The 19380-nt window shown below is 47.4% G+C and overlaps 1 protein-coding gene across 4 annotated transcripts; it reads left to right on the forward strand.

The window, feature by feature from the left end:
- Positions 1-1314: 1314 nt before the first annotated feature.
- Positions 1315-17897, forward strand: LOC136611278 (solute carrier organic anion transporter family member 1A2-like). 4 transcript variants are annotated; one of them, XM_066590739.1, is made up of 15 exons: positions 1315-1333; positions 6062-6152; positions 7776-7917; positions 8100-8232; positions 8438-8538; positions 9896-10045; positions 10114-10212; positions 10828-11055; positions 13544-13708; positions 13774-13969; positions 14113-14275; positions 14352-14521; positions 14617-14681; positions 15033-15150; positions 17573-17897. In XM_066590739.1, exons 2-15 carry the CDS (start codon positions 6066-6068, stop codon positions 17664-17666), a joined length of 1911 nt encoding a protein of 636 aa, XP_066446836.1. In that variant the 5' UTR covers positions 1315-1333; positions 6062-6065; the 3' UTR covers positions 17667-17897. The 4 variants fall into 4 exon arrangements, with proteins under 4 accessions (XP_066446836.1, XP_066446835.1, XP_066446837.1 ...); XM_066590738.1 differs by lacking the exon at positions 1315-1333 and having other exon boundaries at positions 5692-6152; XM_066590740.1 differs by lacking the exons at positions 1315-1333; positions 6062-6152 and adding an exon at positions 6174-6267.
- The last annotated feature ends 1483 nt before the right edge of the window (positions 17898-19380 follow it).

A 19380-nucleotide genomic window follows, 5' to 3' on the forward strand; every position in this document is an offset into this window, starting at 1 on the left:
CAAAAATACATGAGCTAACACGCCTTGTCAAGGCTCCTCGTGTGTTGTGAGACCCTACACTAATATAAATATGTCACAGAAAGGGACAGTAAGTATATGGCCATTTTCAGTGATTGTTTGTTTTTATATTTCCCCTTCTGTGACAACTTCGAAGGACACTTAACTGCATAATAGATGAGCGATGAAGCTCATCATTCAGTTTAAACAGCCACAGGTCCAAGAGCGAATGGCCGTTGTGTATCTCAATGGAGGGGGGAGCGAGAGGAGAGAAATCTGGCCCCCTGCTGGCCGCTCCGTGAACCAGCTCTGTGTAAACGGACCTGTAGTCATCCCCCCACCCCCCCATCTGTTACTGCCTACAACAAGACTGTGTATCCAATCTGAGAGGTAGTCACAGCCCTGCCACCATATATTACTGCTGACAACCAGCCTGTACATCATCTCTGAGAGGTAGGCACAGCCCTGCCCTCATCCATTATCCATTACTGCAGACAACTAGCCTGTATATCCTGTCTGAGAGGTAGTCACAGCCCCGCCCCCATCTATTACTGCTGACAACCAGCCTGTATATCATGCCTGAGAGGTAGTCACAGCCCTGCCCCCATCTATTACTGCTGACAACCAGCCTGTATATCCTGTCTGAGAGGTAGTCACAGCCCTGCCCCCATCTATTACTGCTGACAACCAGCCTGTATATCCTGTCAGAGAGGTAGTCACAGCCCCGCCCCCATCTATTACTGCTGACAACCAGCCTGTATATCATGTCTGAGAGGTAGTCACAGCCCCGCCCCCATCTATTACTGCTGACAACCAGCCTGTATATCCTGTCTGAGAGGTAGTCACAGCCCGCCCCCATCTATTACTGCTGACAACCAGCCTGTATATCATGCCTGAGAGGTAGTCACAGCCCCGCCCCCATCTATTACTGCTGACAACCAGCCTGTATATCCTGTCTGAGAGGTAGTCACAGCCCCGCCCCCATCTATTACTGCTGACAACCAGCCTGTATATCATGCCTGAGAGGTAGTCACAGCCCCGCCCCATCTATTACTGCTGACAACCAGCCTGTATATCCTGTCTGAGAGGTAGTCACAGCCCTGCCCCCATCTATTACTGCTGACAACCAGCCTCTATATATCCTGTCTGAGAGGTAGTCATGGTTGTGCCCGCTGCTGAAGACATCACTTATATAATGGCTCCTCCCCCCACTCGCTCTGGTTCATCCAGTTTTTATATCTTGAATAAATAGAACATTTTGAGTTAATTATCACGGGTGGTCAAGGTCCAGCTGATCGTTATCCAGGCTGGTCACATGGGGATCTGGCGCTCAGTGGTGAGTGATTTGTTTCTCATTGTTCTGGGATTACAAGGAGGTTTGTGGGGATTTCTGGGGTGAAGATTTTTTTGGGGTAGCAACTGCGTCTTTTTAGTGATTAGAATCAGAAGTTCGAGGTGTCACATGACTGCGGTGCAGTGTGGAATTCTATTCCTTCATCACCTGATTCTGTGTAGTACTCACACTTCACAGCTTTATATGCAAACTGCAATCACTCCCACCAACCCAGAGCCCAGGAGTTCACAATCTAATCTCCCCATCACACACAATCTATAACTCCCATCATCCCTGACCCCGGGAGCTCACAATGTAATCTCCCAATCTCATAGAGCTGGACAAAAACCACCAGATCGAAACGTTGCTGTTTAATGAAAGTGGAGGAATAAAGGGAAGATTTGTATTTGCACCATTTATGCTGCTACATTTGCATTAATTTTTAATTTTATAGAATGTATCACTCCCATTATCTCTGACCCCAGGAGCTCACAATCTAATTCCCCCATCACATGCATGTATCACACCCATCATACCTGACCCCAGGAGCTCACAATCTAATTTCCCAACCTATTCAAATGTATCACTCGCATCATCCCTGACCCTAGGAGCTCACAATCTAATCTCCCAATGTCCTAGAGCTGGGCAAGGGCTATCAGGTTGAAACATTGCTTTTTAATGGAACTGGAGGAATAAAGAGAAAGATTTTTATTTGCACCATGTTTGCTGCCACAGTTGCATAATTTCTTAATCTCATAGAATGTATCACTCCCATCATTCTTGACTTCAGGAGCTCACAATCTAATCTCCATGTCACACACAATGTATCACTCCTATCATCCCTGATCACAGGAGCTCACAATCTAATCTTCATGTCACACACAATGTATCACTCCCATCATCCCTGAACCCAAGAACTCACAATCTAATCCTCCCATCACACAATGTAAGGCTGCCTGTCCAACGGCGTTGCAGTATCCCGTGGCGGATCGACGCCGCCTGGGAGCAGGAGCCGGCAGATGGATCTCCGCTGTCAGCCTATCTGACAGATAGGCTGACCGCGTAGAATCGCAGCAAATCGCAGCATTCTGCGATCTGCCATCCGCGAGTGGAGAATCGCAATGATTCTCTGCTCGTGGATAGGGGGAAGCACTCTCCATAGCAAGGCTATTGAGAGCTTTCACTGCGTTCCCCGCGGCACTATAAGACTACATGTCCACGGGCAGGTTTGAATTGCGTTCCCCGCGGCGATAATCCAGCCGCATGGAACGCACTAAACGCTCTCCACAGTATGCTGCGATTTGCAGCGATTCTCCACGGTCAGCCTGTTCGTCAGGCTGACCGCAGAGATCCGTCTGCTGGCTCCTGCTCCTGGGTGGCGGCTCCGCCGAGGGATACCGCAGCACCTGTGGACAAGCAGCCTAACATTCTTATCATTCCCAACTCCAGGTGCTCACAGTCTAACATTCTATCACACAATGTATCACTCCCATCATCCCTGACCCCAGGAGATCACAATCTAATCTCCTCATCACACACATTGTTTCACTCTCATTATCCCTGAACCCAGGAGCTCACAATCTAATCTCCATGTCATACACAATGTCTAACTCCCATCATCCTTGAACCCAAGAGCTCACAATCTAATCTACCTATCACAAAATGTATCACTTCCAACATCCCTGACCCCAGAAGCTCACAATCTAATCTCCCCATCACACACAATGTATCACACCCATCATCCCTGACCCCAGGAACTCACAATCTAATTCCCTAATGACGCACACACTGTTTAACTCTCGTCATCCCTATGCTATGCAGAGCACAGACCCCCTGTCTACAAGCGGAGAATCATTGCGATTCTCCGTTCATGGACGGCAAATGCATGGTCAGCCTGTTGGTCAGATAGGCTGACCGCGGAGATCCGTCTGCCGACTCCTGCTCCCGGGTGGCGGCTCCGCCGAGGGATGCCACAACGCCTGAGTACAAGCAGCCTAACACTCCTATCATCCCCCACTCCAGGTGCTCACAGTCTTATGTTCTATCACACAATGTATCACTCCCATCATCCCTGACCCCAGGAGCTCACAATCTAATCTCCTCATCACACACATTGTATCACTCTCATCATCCCTGACCCCAGGAGCTCACAATCTAATCTCCTCATCACACACATTGTATCACTCTCATCATCCCCGATCCCAGGAGCTCACAATCTAATCTCCATGTCATACACAATGTTTAACTCCCATCATCCTTGAACCCAAGAACTCACAATCTAATCTATCTATCACATAATGTATCACTTCCAACATTCCTGACCCCAGAAGCTCACAATCTAATCCCCCATCACATATAATGTATCACTCCTATCATCCTGACCCCAGGAGCTCACAATCTAATCCCCCTCACATATAATGTATCACTTCCATCATCTGTGACCCCAGGAGCTCACAATCTAATCTCCATGTCACACACAATGTTTAACCTCATCATCCCTGACCCAAGGAGCTCACAATCTAATCTCCTCATCACACACAATGTATCACTCCCATTATCCCTGAACCCAGAAGCTCATTATCTAATCTCCATGTCATACACAATGTTTAACTCCCATCATCCTTGAACCCAAGAACTCACAATCTAATCTATCTATCACATAATGTATCACTTCCAACATTCCTGACCCCAGAAGCTCACAATCTAATCCCCCATCACATATAATGTATCACTCCTATCATCCTGACCCCAGGAGCTCACAATCTAATCCCCCTCACATATAATGTATCACTTCCATCATCTGTGACCCCAGGAGCTCACAATCTAATCTCCATGTCACACACAATGTTTAACCTCATCATTCCTGACCCAAGGAGCTCACAATCTAATCTCCTCATCACACACAATGTATCACTGCCATCATCCCTGACCCCAGGAGCTCACAATCTAATCCCCCCATCACACACATTGTATCACTCCCATCATCCCTGACCCCAGGAGCTCACAATCTAATCTCCATGTCACACACAATGTTTAACCTCATCATTCCTGACCCAAGAGCTCACAATCTAATCTTTTCATCACAAACATTGTATCACTTCCATCATCCCTGACCCCAGGAGCTCACAATCTAATCTCTTTATCCCACACATTATATCACTCTCATCATCCCTGACCCCAGGATCTCACAATCTAATCTCCATGTCACACATAATGTTTAAACTCATCATCCCTGACCCCAGGAGCTCACAATCTAATCTCAATGTCATACACAATGTTTAACTCCCATCATCCTTGAACCCAAGAATCCACAATCTAATATACTTATCACATAATGTATCACTTCCAACATCCCTGACCCCAGGAACTCACAATCTAATCCCCTCATGATGCACAATGTATCGCTCCCATCAACCCTGAACCCAGGAGTTCACAACATAATCCCCGCCCCAGACATAATCTATCACTCCTATCATCCCTGACCCCAGGAGCTCACAATCTAATCTACCCTCACATATAATGTATCACTCCTATCATCCCTGACCCCATGAGCTCACAATCTAATCCCTCCTCAGATATATGGTATCACTCCCATCATCCATGACCCCATGAGCTCACAATCTAATCCCCCCCCCCACATATAATGTATCACTCCTTTCATCCCTGATCCCAGGAGCTCACAATCTAATCCCTCCTCAGATATAATTATCACTCCCATCATTCCTGACCCCACGAGCTCACAATCTAATCCCCCCTCACATATAATGTATCATTCCTATCATCCCTGACCCCATGAGCTCACAATCTAATCCCCCCACATATAATGTATCACTCCTATCATCTCTGATCCCAGGAGTTTACAATCTAGTCCCCCCACACATATAATGTATCATTCCCATCATCCCTGACCCCAGGAGCTCACAATCTAATTCCCCCCCCCCCCCTATCACACACAATGTATTACTCCCATCATCCCTGACCCCAGGAGCTCACAAGCTAATCCCATCATGACACACAATGTATCCCTCCCATTATCCCTGACCCCAGGAGCTCACAATCTAATCCCCCCCCCCCCCACACATATAATATATCACTCCCATCATCCCTGACCCCAGCAGCTCACAATCTAATCCCCCCTCATCACACATAATGTATCTCACCCATCATCCATGACCCCAGGAGCTCACAATCTAATCCCCCCTCACATATAATGTATCATTCCTATCATCCCTGACCCCATGAGCTCACAATCTAATCCCCCCTCACATATAATGTATCACTCCTATCACCCCTGATCCCAGGAGCTCACAATCTAATCCCCCCACACATATAATGTATCACTCCCATCATCCCTGACCCCAGGAGCTCACAATCTAATCCCCCCTCACATATAATGTATCACTCCTATCACCCCTGATCCCAGGAGCTCACAATCTAATCCCCCCACACATATAATGTATCACTCCCATCATCCCTGAACCCAGGAGCTCACAAGCTAATCTCCTCATCACACATAATGTATCACACCCATCATCCCTGAACCCAGGAGCTCACAATCTAATCCCATCATGACACATAATGTATCACTCCCATCATCCCAGACCCGAGGAGCTCCAGATCCTGAGGATTAGCGCTTCATTCCACAATCACCGCTTCCCCTCCATGAAATGATTTGTCGGCGTTTCCTCTGTAACAATTTTCTGATACAAAGTTACTATTTTTTATCATCAGACCAATGAGAAATCGTCTGTCAAAAAACGTAAGCATGGCAGCGAATGCAACGCCAACTGCGCAGAAGACGTGTCATATGTCCAGACTGAAGGTGAGAGACGAGTGTGCGAACGGTGACTACAGCTGTCATCCAGTGACCTCCCTGTTGAACCAACATGGCCGACGTCACAGGCGCCACAGTAGTTTTCGCCCTGAAGAGGAAGCAGGTAGGCGCAACCTGTACGGGCGGCCATGATGGTTGTCAGCCAGCTTTAGCAGATGAAGCTGATTGGGACTACGGTCATACTTTGTATGTCCTAAACATTTACCGTATTTGGCGGGAAGCTCTGAGGCGAAGGTAAACAGAACCATAGACCGCACTCACCTAACACCAAAACCATCAGGGTTTACGGGGATTGAAGTGCAACATCCTACGCAGCGGCATCAGGTGCAGGATAACACGCGGCATACACTGTTTTATACTGGCAGCCTGTAGACGAAGGACCCAAGTATGTGGTAAACGCAGACCGTTTACCATTGCAGAACGCAGACCGTTGCAGAAGCAGCCTGATGCGAGATTTAATGACCCGACAGATGAGGACGACGACTAAGAATCTGCTGAATAAAAGCATCTCGTCCTCCAAAAGAAATCCCCTCGAAAATAGAAAATGAGTAAGGAGGAAGAAAACAAACAAAAAAACAAATTGTGCTGACAACCAGTCTGTATATCCTGTTTGAGAGGTAGTCACAGCCCTGCCCCATCAATTACTGCTGACAACCAGCCTGTATATCATGTCTGAGAGGTAGTCACAGCCCCGCCCCCATCTATTACTGCTGACAACCAGCCTGTATATCCTGGCTAAGAGGTAGTCACAGCCCCGCCCCCATCTATTACTGCTGACAACCAGCCTGTATATCCTGTCTGAGAGGTAGTCACAGCCCCGCCCCCATCTATTACTGCTGACAACCAGCCTGTATATCCTCTCTGAGACGTAGTCACAGCCCCACGCCCATCTATTACTGCTGACAACCAGCCTGTATATCCTGTCTGAGAGGTAGTTACAGCCCCACGCCCATCTATTACTGCTGACAACCAGCCTGTATATCCTGTCTGAGAGGTAGTTACAGCCCCACGCCCATCTATTACTGCTGACAACCAGCCTGTATATCCTGTCTGAGAGGTAGTCATAGCCCCGCCCCCATCTATTACTGCTGACAACCAGCCTGTATATCCTGTCTGAGAGGTAGTCACAACCCCGCCCCATCTATTACTACTGACAACCAGCCTGTATATCCTGTCTGAGAGGTAGTCACAGCCCCGCGCCCATCTATTACTGCTGACAACCAGCCTGTATATCCTGTCTGAGAGGTAGTCACAGCCCCGCCCCATCTATTACTGCTGACAACTAGCCTGTATATCATGTCTGAGAGGTAGTCACAGCCCCGCCCCATCTATTACTACTGACAACCAGCCTGTATATCATGTCTGAGAGGTAGTCACAGCCCTGCCCCCATCTATTACTGCTGACAACCAGCCTGTACATCATCTCTGAGAGGTAGTCACAGCCCCGCCCCCATCTATTACTGCTGACAACCCGCCTGTATATCATGTCTGAAAGGTAGTCACAGCCCCGCCCCATCTATTACTGCTGACAACCAGCCTATATATCATGTCTGAGAGGTAGTCACAGCCCTGCCCCAAGCTATGGCATCACTGACTTCTATTTATTTGCAGGTCTTTCTCTTCGCGCTCTCCTTCGCCTACATCACCAAGTCTCTGGCGCTGGCGTATTCCCGGAGTATGATTACGCAGATCGAGAGAAGGTTTAACATCCCGTCTTCCCTGGTCGGAGTCATCGATGGAAGCTTTGATATTGGTAACCTGGGGGTGGAGGTGGGGGGGTGAGGATTGGTATCACTGCCTCCCTAGTCTAGGGTGGATGATGGGAGTCATAATACAGTGGACATTATTGATCCTGGTGGCCATGTAGGAGGAGCTGTGGGTGTGGACGGGATCTGGCGACATTAACCCTTTATCATCTCATCACTCTTATTACAGGGAACCTTTTGGTCATCACGCTTGTCAGTTACTTTGGGGCGAAGTTGCATCGTCCGAGAATGATCGCCATCGGGTGCCTGATCATGTTCCTGGGCAGCTGCCTGACTGCGACGCCACACTTCATCATGAGACGGTAGGAGCAGGAGCAAAACACAGCGGCTTCATGGATTGCACTGTGTAACCGCAGCCAATCAAACCGCTGGCTCCAGTTTTGCTAATCCCCCGCAATGTCGGCGGGCAACCACATGGCGTCACTTGTCGTTGCAGAAGGTCTGGAACTCTGTGCCAGGAAAACAGATCCGACCTCGAAGATGCAGCCTGTGTCTTATCGCCCGCAGGTATCAGTACGAGGGGTCACAGCCATCAGACAACTCCACGTCTCATCTGCATTTGTGTCTGGCCAATCAGAGTCGAGCACTGGCCCCCGAGGTTCTAGAAGGTTCAGTATTTGCCTATTTTATGTTTTTTTTTTATATGTCACTTGGGAAATAATAAGGAAGGACAAAGAGGAGGTGCAGAGGAGAGTTACAGCCGGCATCTACAGGGTTAAGATTATGGGGCTCATAAGCACAAACCACAACTCAGTGCCAACCTGCAATACGGAGCGACCAATCAAATAGAGTGTAGTACTCTGTTCTTATATCAGATCTCAACCTCCAGAGCTGCAGTAACATCCTATCTTATTCTCCAGTCACATTCAGAGCTGTCACTACTCTGCTGTTATATTAGATATCATCCTCCAGTCACCTCCAGAGCTGCAGTCACTATTCTGCTGTTCCATCATGTCTTATTCTCCAGTCACATCCAGAGCTGCAGTCACTATTCTGCTATTCCATCATGTCTTATCCTCCAGTCACCTCCAGAGCTTCAGTCACTATTCTGCTGTTACATTATGTCTTATTCTCCAGTCACATCCAGAGCTGCAGTCACTATTCTGCTATTCCATCATGTCTTATCCTCCAGTCACCTCCAGAGCTGCAGTCACTATTCTGCTGTTCCATCATGTCTTATTCTCCAGTCACATCAAGATCTTCAGTCACTATTCTGCTGTTACATTATGTCTTATTCTCCAGTCACATTCAGAGCTGCAGTCACTATTCTGCTATTCCATCATGTCTTATCATCCAGTCACCTCCAGAGCTGTAGACAATATTTTGATGTAACATCATGTCTTATCCTCCAGTCACCAACAGAGGTGCATATGTCTTATCCTCCAGTCACCTTCAGAGCTGCGATCACTATTCTGCTGTTCTTATATTAGATCTCAACCTCCAGAGCTGCAGTAACATCCTATCTTATTCTCCAGTCACATTCAGAGCTGTCACTACTCTGCTGTTATATTAGATATCATCCTCCAGTCACCTCCAGAGCTGCAGTCACTATTCTGCTATTCCATCATGTCTTATCCTCCAGTCACCTCCAGAGCTTCAGTCACTATTCTGCTGTTACATTATGTCTTATTCTCCAGTCACATCCAGAGCTGCAGTCACTATTCTGCTATTCCATCATGTCTTATCCTCCAGTCACCTCCAGAGTTGCAGTCACTATTCTGCTGATAGATCATATAGTGATAGCAGTTATCTTCCTCCTCTGCAGCTGTCATGCGCTGATGGGAGTTGTAGTTGCGCAGTATCTGGAGTGCCCCTGCAGTCAGTATCAGTGTAGACTCTCCTTTAGAGGGCCATAGTGTTATCATGGGGGTTGTAGCTGGTGCAGAATATAGAGCCCCCGGGGTAATGGGATATTTGTGGGTTGCCCCCGGACCCCCGGGTCACTGTGTGTCCATCTCTGAGCAGCCTGCCAGGCGGGATCCTCCGAGTCTCTGATGTGGATTTTCGTTCTTGTTGGAAACATTCTGCAAGGCATCGGAGAGAGCCCCATCGAGCCCCTCGGATTGTCCTACGTAGACGACTTCGCGAAGGCAGAAAATTCCCCGTTTTATATCGGTAAGTAACAAGTGTTAATAGCCGTGAGCGTCAGGTTACTTGTGTCACTGAGCCTCTTGTCTCCGCAGGCATCATACAGACGCTGTCCATTCTGGGGCCACTGCTCGGATCGCTTATGGCCTCCTACTGTGCGCAAATCTTCGTGGACATCGGCTTCATAAATCTCGGTAATGAACCTTCAATTAAACGCCTTATAATCGCTTGTTACTACTCCGTTGCCGTCTTAAAGGTCCAGAGCACTAAAATGTGCAGGTTATATCAGTGCTGTAGCATGACAAGAGGAGCATTCATATATATGATGTAAATGTCTCTAGAGGTTCCAAGTGGCTGAAAACAGGGAGTGATAGACTATTCTCACCTCTCCTACAGTCATTTCCTCCAGGCTGACATGGCTGATAACAGGGAGTAATAGACTGTACTCACATGTCCTACAATCACTTCCTCCATCCTGACATGGCTGATAACAGAGAGTAATAGACTGTACTCACCTGTCCTATAGTCCCCTCCCCAGCCTCACATGGCTGATAACAGGGAGTAATAGACTGTGCTCACCTATCCTATATGCACCTCCCCCAGCCTGACATGGCTGATAACAGGTAGTAATAGATGTACTCACCTCTCGTATAGTCACCTCTTCCAGCCTGGCATGGCTGATAACAGGGAGCAGTACATTGTCTCATCCTCCTATTTCCACACATGGCAGTAGTTACTGCTGGGTTAGAGGCTCCGCCCTCTGTGGAGTGTGTGAGGAGCTGATGATGTCCCCGTTTTTTCTCTTACAGATGACATACTTCTGCGTGACACGGACACCCGCTGGGTGGGCGCCTGGTGGTTGGGGTTCCTGATCAGTGGGGTCCTGAACCTCCTCGCTGCCGTCCCCTTCTGCTTCCTTCCAAGAACTTTGCCCAAGGAGGGGCGAGAGGATCAGAGCGAGCTTCAGGAGGCGCTGCAACTCCAAATAACGGATGGCGGCGCAGACAACGACAAGGCGAAAGGAGACGCAGCGCAAGGTGAATGTAGTCACATGACTCAAACCCCACAAGTACAACAATCTCCTGCAGATGAAAACTAAACCTTATACAGTCCTCCAGTCACATCCAGACTTGCATTCAGTCATTCAGAATCATAATGAAGTGCTGATATCGGCCCCAGCCACATTGCTTCGGGGCCCCTCCTAGTTTTGTAGTGAAGAACTGGGAGAGGCACAGTGTTCAGCATTGTCTCTGCTCTTACAGCGCTCATATCTTACGTGTAAGAATGATCCCACAGTAGCGTTCACGGATTAAGGGTTCGGTCAGAGATAGCGAAAAAAAGATCTTTGCTTTTCAACTTTATTTCTACATCAAATTCCGCCCCTTTTCTGCTAAGTTTGAACGTTCCTTTAGATTGAACACATCATCCATGCAAAGTCCAGGCAGTGTGCACAGCACCATACTGTGCCTAGACAGAGGCAAGGAAGCACCAGCACAGTGCCATACCTGACCTCACAGAGCCAAAGAGTGGCTGGAGGGCTCTACCAAATTCTTCCTCACCGATGTCCAGACCTTCTGGACCAGGAATGATGATAATGGAGAAGAGAGTGGAGACGTCTCCCAGGTGGGATTATAATTATAATGATAGAGACGTCTCCAAGGTGGTATGATGATGATGGAGATGTCTCCCACGTGGGATGATGATGGTGGAGATGTATCCCATCATCATCATCCCACCTGGGAGACATCTCCATCATCATCATGCTACCCAGGAGATGTTTTCCCACCATCATCCCAACCGGGAGATACCTCCCCATCATCAATATTCCACTCGGGAGATGTATCCATCATCATCATCCCACATGGGAGACATTCTTCCCATCATCATCCCACTTGGGAGACCCTTTCCAGGTAGGATGACAATGATGATGGAGATGTTTCCCGGATGGGATGTTGATGATGATAATGCTGACATCTCCCAAGTGGGATGATGCTGATATGGAGACCTTTCCCGATTGGGATGATGATGATGATGATGATGAGGACATTTCCTGGTTGGCATGATGAGGCAGATGTCTCCCAGGTGGGATGATGATGATGTTGGAGATGTCTTCCGAGTAGGATGATGATGATGATGATGGAGATGTCTCCTAGAGGCATGATAATTATGATGATGATGGAGACAGTTTTCCTGTGGGATGATGATGATGATGATGATGGAGACGTCTCTTGGGTGAGATGATGTTTATGATGGGTAGGCGTCTCCCGGGTGGGATGATAAGGGTGATGGAGATGTCTTCCAGTTGTTATGATGATGATGGAGATGTTTCCTGGATAGAATGATGATTATAATGGAGATGTCTCCAGGGTTGGATGATAATAATGATGATGGGGACATTTCCCAGGTGGAGTGATAATGGTGACAATGATGCAGACGTCTGATGGGTTCTTGATGATGCTGATGGGGAGACATCTCCAATGTAGGATGACGTCTACTATGTGGGATGATGATGGTGGAGACACTTCATAGTTGGGATAATAATGATGATGGAAACATCTTCTTGGTGGGATGATAATAATGATGATGGGGACATTTCCCAGGTGGAATGATGAAGGTGACAATGATGCAGACATATGATGGGTTCTTTATAATGATGATGATGTTCACGTCTACCGAGTAGTATGATAATGATGATGATGGAGAAATTACCTGGGTGGAATGATATTGATGATGGTGATGGAGATGTCTCCCGATTGTTATGATGACGATGGAGACATCTCCTGGATGCAATGGTGATGATGATGGAGACATCTCCTGGGTAGGGTGATAATGATGCTGGTAGGGAGATGTCTCTTTGGTGAGATCATGAGGGAGCTGTTTCCTGAGTAGGAAGATGGTAATGATAGGGAGACATTTCCCGGGTTGGATGATAATGATGATGGTGATGTTTATGCCTCCTGGGATTGAATGATGTTGATGGAGATGCCTCACAAATGAAATCATGATGATGATGTTGGAGGTATCTCCTGGGTGGGATGATAATAATGGCGATGGGAACATTTACCAGGTGTAATGATGATGATAATGATGGAGACTTCTGCCGAGTGGGATGATGATGGAGATATTTTCTGGCTAGGATGATAACGATGGAGATGTCACCTGTGTGGGATGATGATGGGGAGACATTTATTGTGTTGGATGATGATGATACAGGAGACAACTCTTGGGTGGAATGATGATGAAGTTGTCTCCTAGGTGGAATGATGATGATGGAGACATCTCCATGGTGGAATGATTATGATGATGGAGAAGTCTCCCGGGTGCAATTATGATGATAATCATGGAGACATCTCCTGGGTGCAATGATGATGATGGAGGTGTCTCCCAGGTGGGATGATGATGGAGACGTCTTCCAGATGAATTGATGATGATGCAGTTGTCTCTCAGGTGCGATGATGATGATAGAGGCGTCTCTCGAGTGTTTCCGGGATGCACACAGTGATGGCATCACTTCTCTTCTTGCAGGGTTCCTGCTCTTCCTGAAACGGCTCTTGAAGAACACGGTGTACCTGCTCTTTCTACTGGTGACGGTAATTCAGTTCAGCGCCTTTGTGGGGTTCATGTCCTTTATGCCAAAATATCTGGAGCAGCAGTATGGGAAATCTGCGTCAGAAGCCATCTTTCTCATAGGTACGTGAAAGATTAGAATATGGTGCTAATATATCAGATAATCAAACCCCTCTGATCTCTGGCAGGAGTCTACAGTCTCCCCATCATCGCTGTCGGATACTTCCTGGGAGGATTTCTTATGAAGAAGTTCAAAACCTCGACATACATGGCGGCAAAATTGGGGTTTGTTACATCAGTCACCGAATATCTACTCTACCTGCTGGCGTTTGTCCTGTTGTGCAAGAACGCATCAATGGCAGGACTGACCGTGACCTACGATGGGTGAGAGACAAGTGATGATAGAGCCAAGTGTCATTATCCTGTCCCCAAGTGTCAGCGTGTTACAGGGGTTCACACCCCCTCTTGGCTCGGTCTAGTGGTCTCCATCATATCTGGACACAATGTAGGGTTCTTCTTCTTTTCAGGATTGAGGAGGTTTCGTACCTGGAGAACGTGACCTCTGGTTGTAACGTGAACTGCGGCTGCGCCATTGATGCGTGGGACCCCGTGTGCGGAGATGATGGGGTGGGCTACGTGTCCGCCTGCCTGGCTGGCTGCTCGTCATCTACAGGAAGCGGCCAGGATGTGGTAAGATCAGCAGTGAGGCGTACGCCATTCATCATCTTGTCCATTTCTGCTCTTACGTTCTCATCTTTCCGCTCAGATTTTCCACAATTGCAGCTGTGTCCGGTCCGTCAATGGCTCCGCCTCTCTGGGTCAGTGTCCACGAGAGGAGGTGTGCGACTCCATGCTGTTCTACTTCATGATCCTCAACCTGGTGTGCTGCTTCATCTACTCGCTGGGAGCCATGCCCGGGTACATGGTGCTGATCAGGTAGGGCAGTCCGAGGAACAGCGGCTGTGGGACCCCCCAATGACTGATAGATTGTAGCGCCATCTCTGCTGATGCTCACTGTCTTCGTCTTCTAGGAGTCTGACCCCAGAAGAAAAGTCTTTTGGTCTCGGTCTCCATCTCTTGGCGGCTCGCGCACTCGGTAAGTGATCCCCGCAGACCAGAGGATACCAGGATAGCGGGGTGCTGTATGATCTGCAGATGAGAATGAGGGGGTTGTGGATCGTGATGGCAGATGTTGGGGGTTGTTCTCCCACCAGTTGTGACTCCGTCTGAGGGGCAAATGTTAGGCCGCTACAATATACAAGGTCGGATTGTAGACGTCCGCGTTTCTATATAAGCGGCGCGTCTCATCACATCCGTAATCTCATCTCCCTGATCAGCTGATTATCCAGGAAGTTACAGAATGGAGACCTAATAGAACATAAGCGATGAGCGGCGCCGGCGAGCTTCCCGCTTGCCCTTGCCTCACCACATTCTATCTATATCACAGGAGGAATCCCCTCCCCCATATATTATGGAGCAGCGATAGACACAACCTGTATAAAGTGGGGCACCAACAGTTGCGGGGAGCCGGGGGCCTGCCGCATGTACGACATCGACGCCTACAGGTGAGGAGAAGCGGCTTGCAACAGCATATATTCATAAAATGCAATGACTGCTCCAGTCATATCCCAACCCCACAGCAGATATTACACCGCCATACAACTGCACACCTTTCCGTGAGCCTGAATTACATCCTGCTTTCTACTCTAGTCAACTCCAGAGCTGCAGTCACTGTTCTGCTGTTACATCATGTCTTATCCTCCAATCACCTCCAGAGCTGCAGTCACTGTTCTGCTGTTACATCATGTCTTATCCTCCAGTCACCTCCAGAGCTGCAGTCACTAATTTATTATATTAGTAATTATTAGGAAATTATAGTACAAGTGTTTCTTGTGGTGCAATGCGCCACACAGCTCTGCTACATGCACGTTACATACACACACACACAGCTGTGCTACACACATTCATCATCCCATACAATAGAGATCACAAGCAGCACAGTACTCAGGATAAAGGACCTGTGATGACGTCACTGCACGCTCCGCCCCTGATCACATGATGGTGACATCATCACAGGTTCTTCATCCTGAGTGAGTTATAAGCCCCGCCCCATATCACATGATGGTGACGTCATCACAAGTTTTTCATTCCGAGTGAGTTACATGCTCCATCCCTTATCACACATCTTTCATTCCTGTGCAAATTATGGGCGGACTACATCCCCTACAAACCCCCTGCACGTCACACACACACAGCTCTGCTAACATGCATGTCACACACAGCTCTGCTACATGCACATGTCACACAGCTCTGCTACATGCACGTGTCACACAGCTCTGCTACATGCACGTCACACACAGCTCTGCTACATGCACATCACACACAGCTCTGCTACATGCACATCACACACAGCTCTGCTACATGCACATCACACACACAAAGCTCTGCTACATGCACGTCACACGCACACACAGCTCTGCTACATGCACGTCACACACACAGCTCTGCTACATGCACGACACACACCCAGCCCTGCTACATGCATGTCACACACTTACACAGGTCTGCTACATGCATGTCATACACACACTTCTGCTACATATACATCACATGCTGCATACATTCCTCATCCGATACAACACGGATCACAAGCAGCACAGCAGTGCACACACTGAACCCTCCCCGGTCATGTGACCCCGGACTCCTCCCACACGGTGACTGATCACATGATGGTGACATCATCACCTGTCCTGTGGGCAGATGGCTACTGTAGGTGTTCGTTAGTATTTCACCCCCTACAAACCCCCACGGCCTCAGTTGCTATAGAATAATGATGAATACCTACAGCAGCTGTGTGCTTACAGGACCTGTGATGATGTCACCATCATGTGATCAGGAGTGGAGGATGTAAATCACTCATGGACGGACAGGTTGTCGTTAGTATTTTGATTATGTCTTAAGGCCCATTTACACAGGACGAGTGTCGGGCAGACGATGACCGACACTCGTCTTGAGGAACAGCAAAGTGTCTAACGAAGCTGTGGGGGACTGGGAGGCGGGGCTAACAAGATGGAGAGGAAGGAAGCGACCAGGGAGGGGGTTAGAGGGATAGGAAAGACAGAGGGAGGAAGAGGAGGAGTCAGTGCTCAGAAGGAGAAAGAAGAGAGAAGTCGCCCACCCACCCGCCCTTTAGGGCAAAGGGAGGTGAGATAGACCTTAATATGGGGAAGTTAAGTTGATTAGGAAGTTGTCACAGCTTGAGGTTAGGCGGTAATTTTTTTTCCATGCCAGCAATGGATGGAAGGGCTGTACAGGCCCATTATGGGGCTTTCTTATGCCTGGTTGTTTTTCACGTTTAAAAGTTTTAAAATTTCATAAAGCAGTTTTAAGCGGCATGGAAGATGGGTATAAAGTGGAGTAAAAGAGAAAATTAAATAAAGCTGTGGCCTACCCACGTAAAACGCCAGCAAGTTGTTGTGTTTTATTTCATAGATAGTGGGGAGCTAAGGTGGGGAAGGGGAGTCCTCCCAGTCGTGTGTCTCCACACTCCCGTGCTCCTGCACGGGAGCTAGCAGAACTGACTGGGTCATGGAACAGCCAGCAGGGGGGCAGGGCAGTGCAGGAGATTTCTCTCCTCTCGCTCCCCCGCCCCCTCCATTGAGATAACACAGCGACCATTAGCTACTGAACGGCGTTGTTTAAACTGCATAATGAGCGATAAGCTTCATCGCTCATCTTTTATGCAGCATGAAAGATGAGCGATGAAGCTCCTCGTGCAGTTTAAACAGCGGCCGTTCAGTAGTTAATGACTGCTGTGTTTTCTCAGGCATCATTTGCCTGACGCTCGTCCTGTGTAATTGGGCCTTTACTTACAGTTGAATAGTGTTGCAGCTCTGGCTGTGACTGGAGGACACGACTCCCACTTTATGGTCTTTGACATGTGATGTTTTCTAATACCATGTATGACCACTGTTCCTCCGTTTTCAGGGTTCTCTATATTGCAATTCCCTCAATTTTGCGCTTTGTGTCGTATATCCCCTGCATCTTCATCCTCCTTGCCCTCAGACGGATGGATGGCTAGGCGCAGGATGGGAGATAGCCACTGCTGAGATCCACTGTACAGGCACAAGCACAGATGTGCTGCCCATCACTGGCCACATGGTCGTCTCATCTTCAAAGACCCTGCTGGACAACAGAAGATGTAAAGGGGAAGAACACTGGCGGAGGGGACATGAAAAGATGGGGGATGGCAGCAAGATATCACAATGACCCCCATCGTCTAACATATATGACATATACATCCCATGTACAGAATAAATGTCAACTGTTCATATCATCACTCTCCACTGTTATTCACACGGAACTCACATCCACTGCTGCTAGGGGAAGCTCACGGCACACAGAGGTGTACAGCCACCACTAGAGGGAACTCACTACATACAGATATATACATCCACTACTAGGAGGAGCTCAATATATATCTATATATATATAAAGACGAAAGCCCTCACTGACTCACTCACTCACTCACTCACTGACTGACTCGCCAAAAATTCTCCAACTTCCCGATGTCGTAGAAACATGAAATTTGGCACGAGCATAGATTATGTCCAAAATAGGAAACGTAAATGGGTCCCAACTCGATTATTCAATTCTAGCGCAAAAGAACTAGCGTCCAAATTTTACGTACGGAATCTAATTCTCTCATTTCCCGATGTCGTAGAAACATGAAATTTGGCAACAAGCATAGATTATTTCCAAAATAGGAAAAGTAAATGGGTTCCAACTCGATTATTCAATTCTAGCACAAAAGAATTAGCGTCCAAATTTTACGTACGTAATCTAATTCTCTCACTTTCCGATGTCACAGAAACTTTAAATTTGGCACGAGCATTGATTATGTCATAAATAGGAAAAGCTAATGGGTCCCAACTCGATTATTCACTTCTAAGTGCAAAAGATTTAGCGTCTAAATTTTACGTACGTAATCTAATACTCTCACTTCCTGATGCCATAGAAACATGAAATTTGGCACAAGCATTGATTATGTCATAAATAGGAAAAGCTAATGGGTCCCAACTCGATTATTCAATTCTAACGCAAAAGAATTAGCGTCCAAATTTATTGTATGGAATCTAATTCTCTCACTTTCCGATGTCACAGAAACTTGAAATTTGGCACGGGCATTGATTATGTCATAAATAGGAAAAGCTAATGGGTCCCAACTCGATTATTCAATTCTAGGGCAAAAGAATTAGCGTCCAAATTTTACGTACGGTATCTAATTCTCTCACTTGAAATTTGGCACGAGCATTGATTATGTCATAAATAGGAAAAGTTAATAGGTCCCAACTTGATTATTCAATTCTAAGCACAAAAGAATTAGCGGCCAAATTTTACGTACGTAATCAAATTCTCTCACTTCCCAATGTCATAGAAATTTGAAATTTGGCACGAGCATTGATTATGTCATAAATAGGAAAAGTTAATAGGTCCCAACTCGATTATTCAATTCTAGCGCCAAAAAATTAGCGTCCAAATTTTACGTACGGAATCCAATTCTCTCACTTCCCGGTGGCATAGAAACTTGAAATTTGGCACGGGCATTGATTATGACATAAATAGGAAAAGTCAATAGGTCCCAACTCGATTATTTAATTTTAAGTGCCAAAGAATTAGCGTCCAAAAATTTTACGTACGGAATCTAATTCTCTCACTTCCCGGTGGCATAGAAACTTGAAATTTGGTACGGGCATTGATTATGTCATAAATAGGAAAAGATAATAGGTCCCAAC

The sequence above is a fragment of the Eleutherodactylus coqui genome, chromosome 2 (assembly GCF_035609145.1).
Source record: "Eleutherodactylus coqui strain aEleCoq1 chromosome 2, aEleCoq1.hap1, whole genome shotgun sequence".
NCBI classification, from domain to species: domain Eukaryota; kingdom Metazoa; phylum Chordata; class Amphibia; order Anura; family Eleutherodactylidae; genus Eleutherodactylus; species Eleutherodactylus coqui.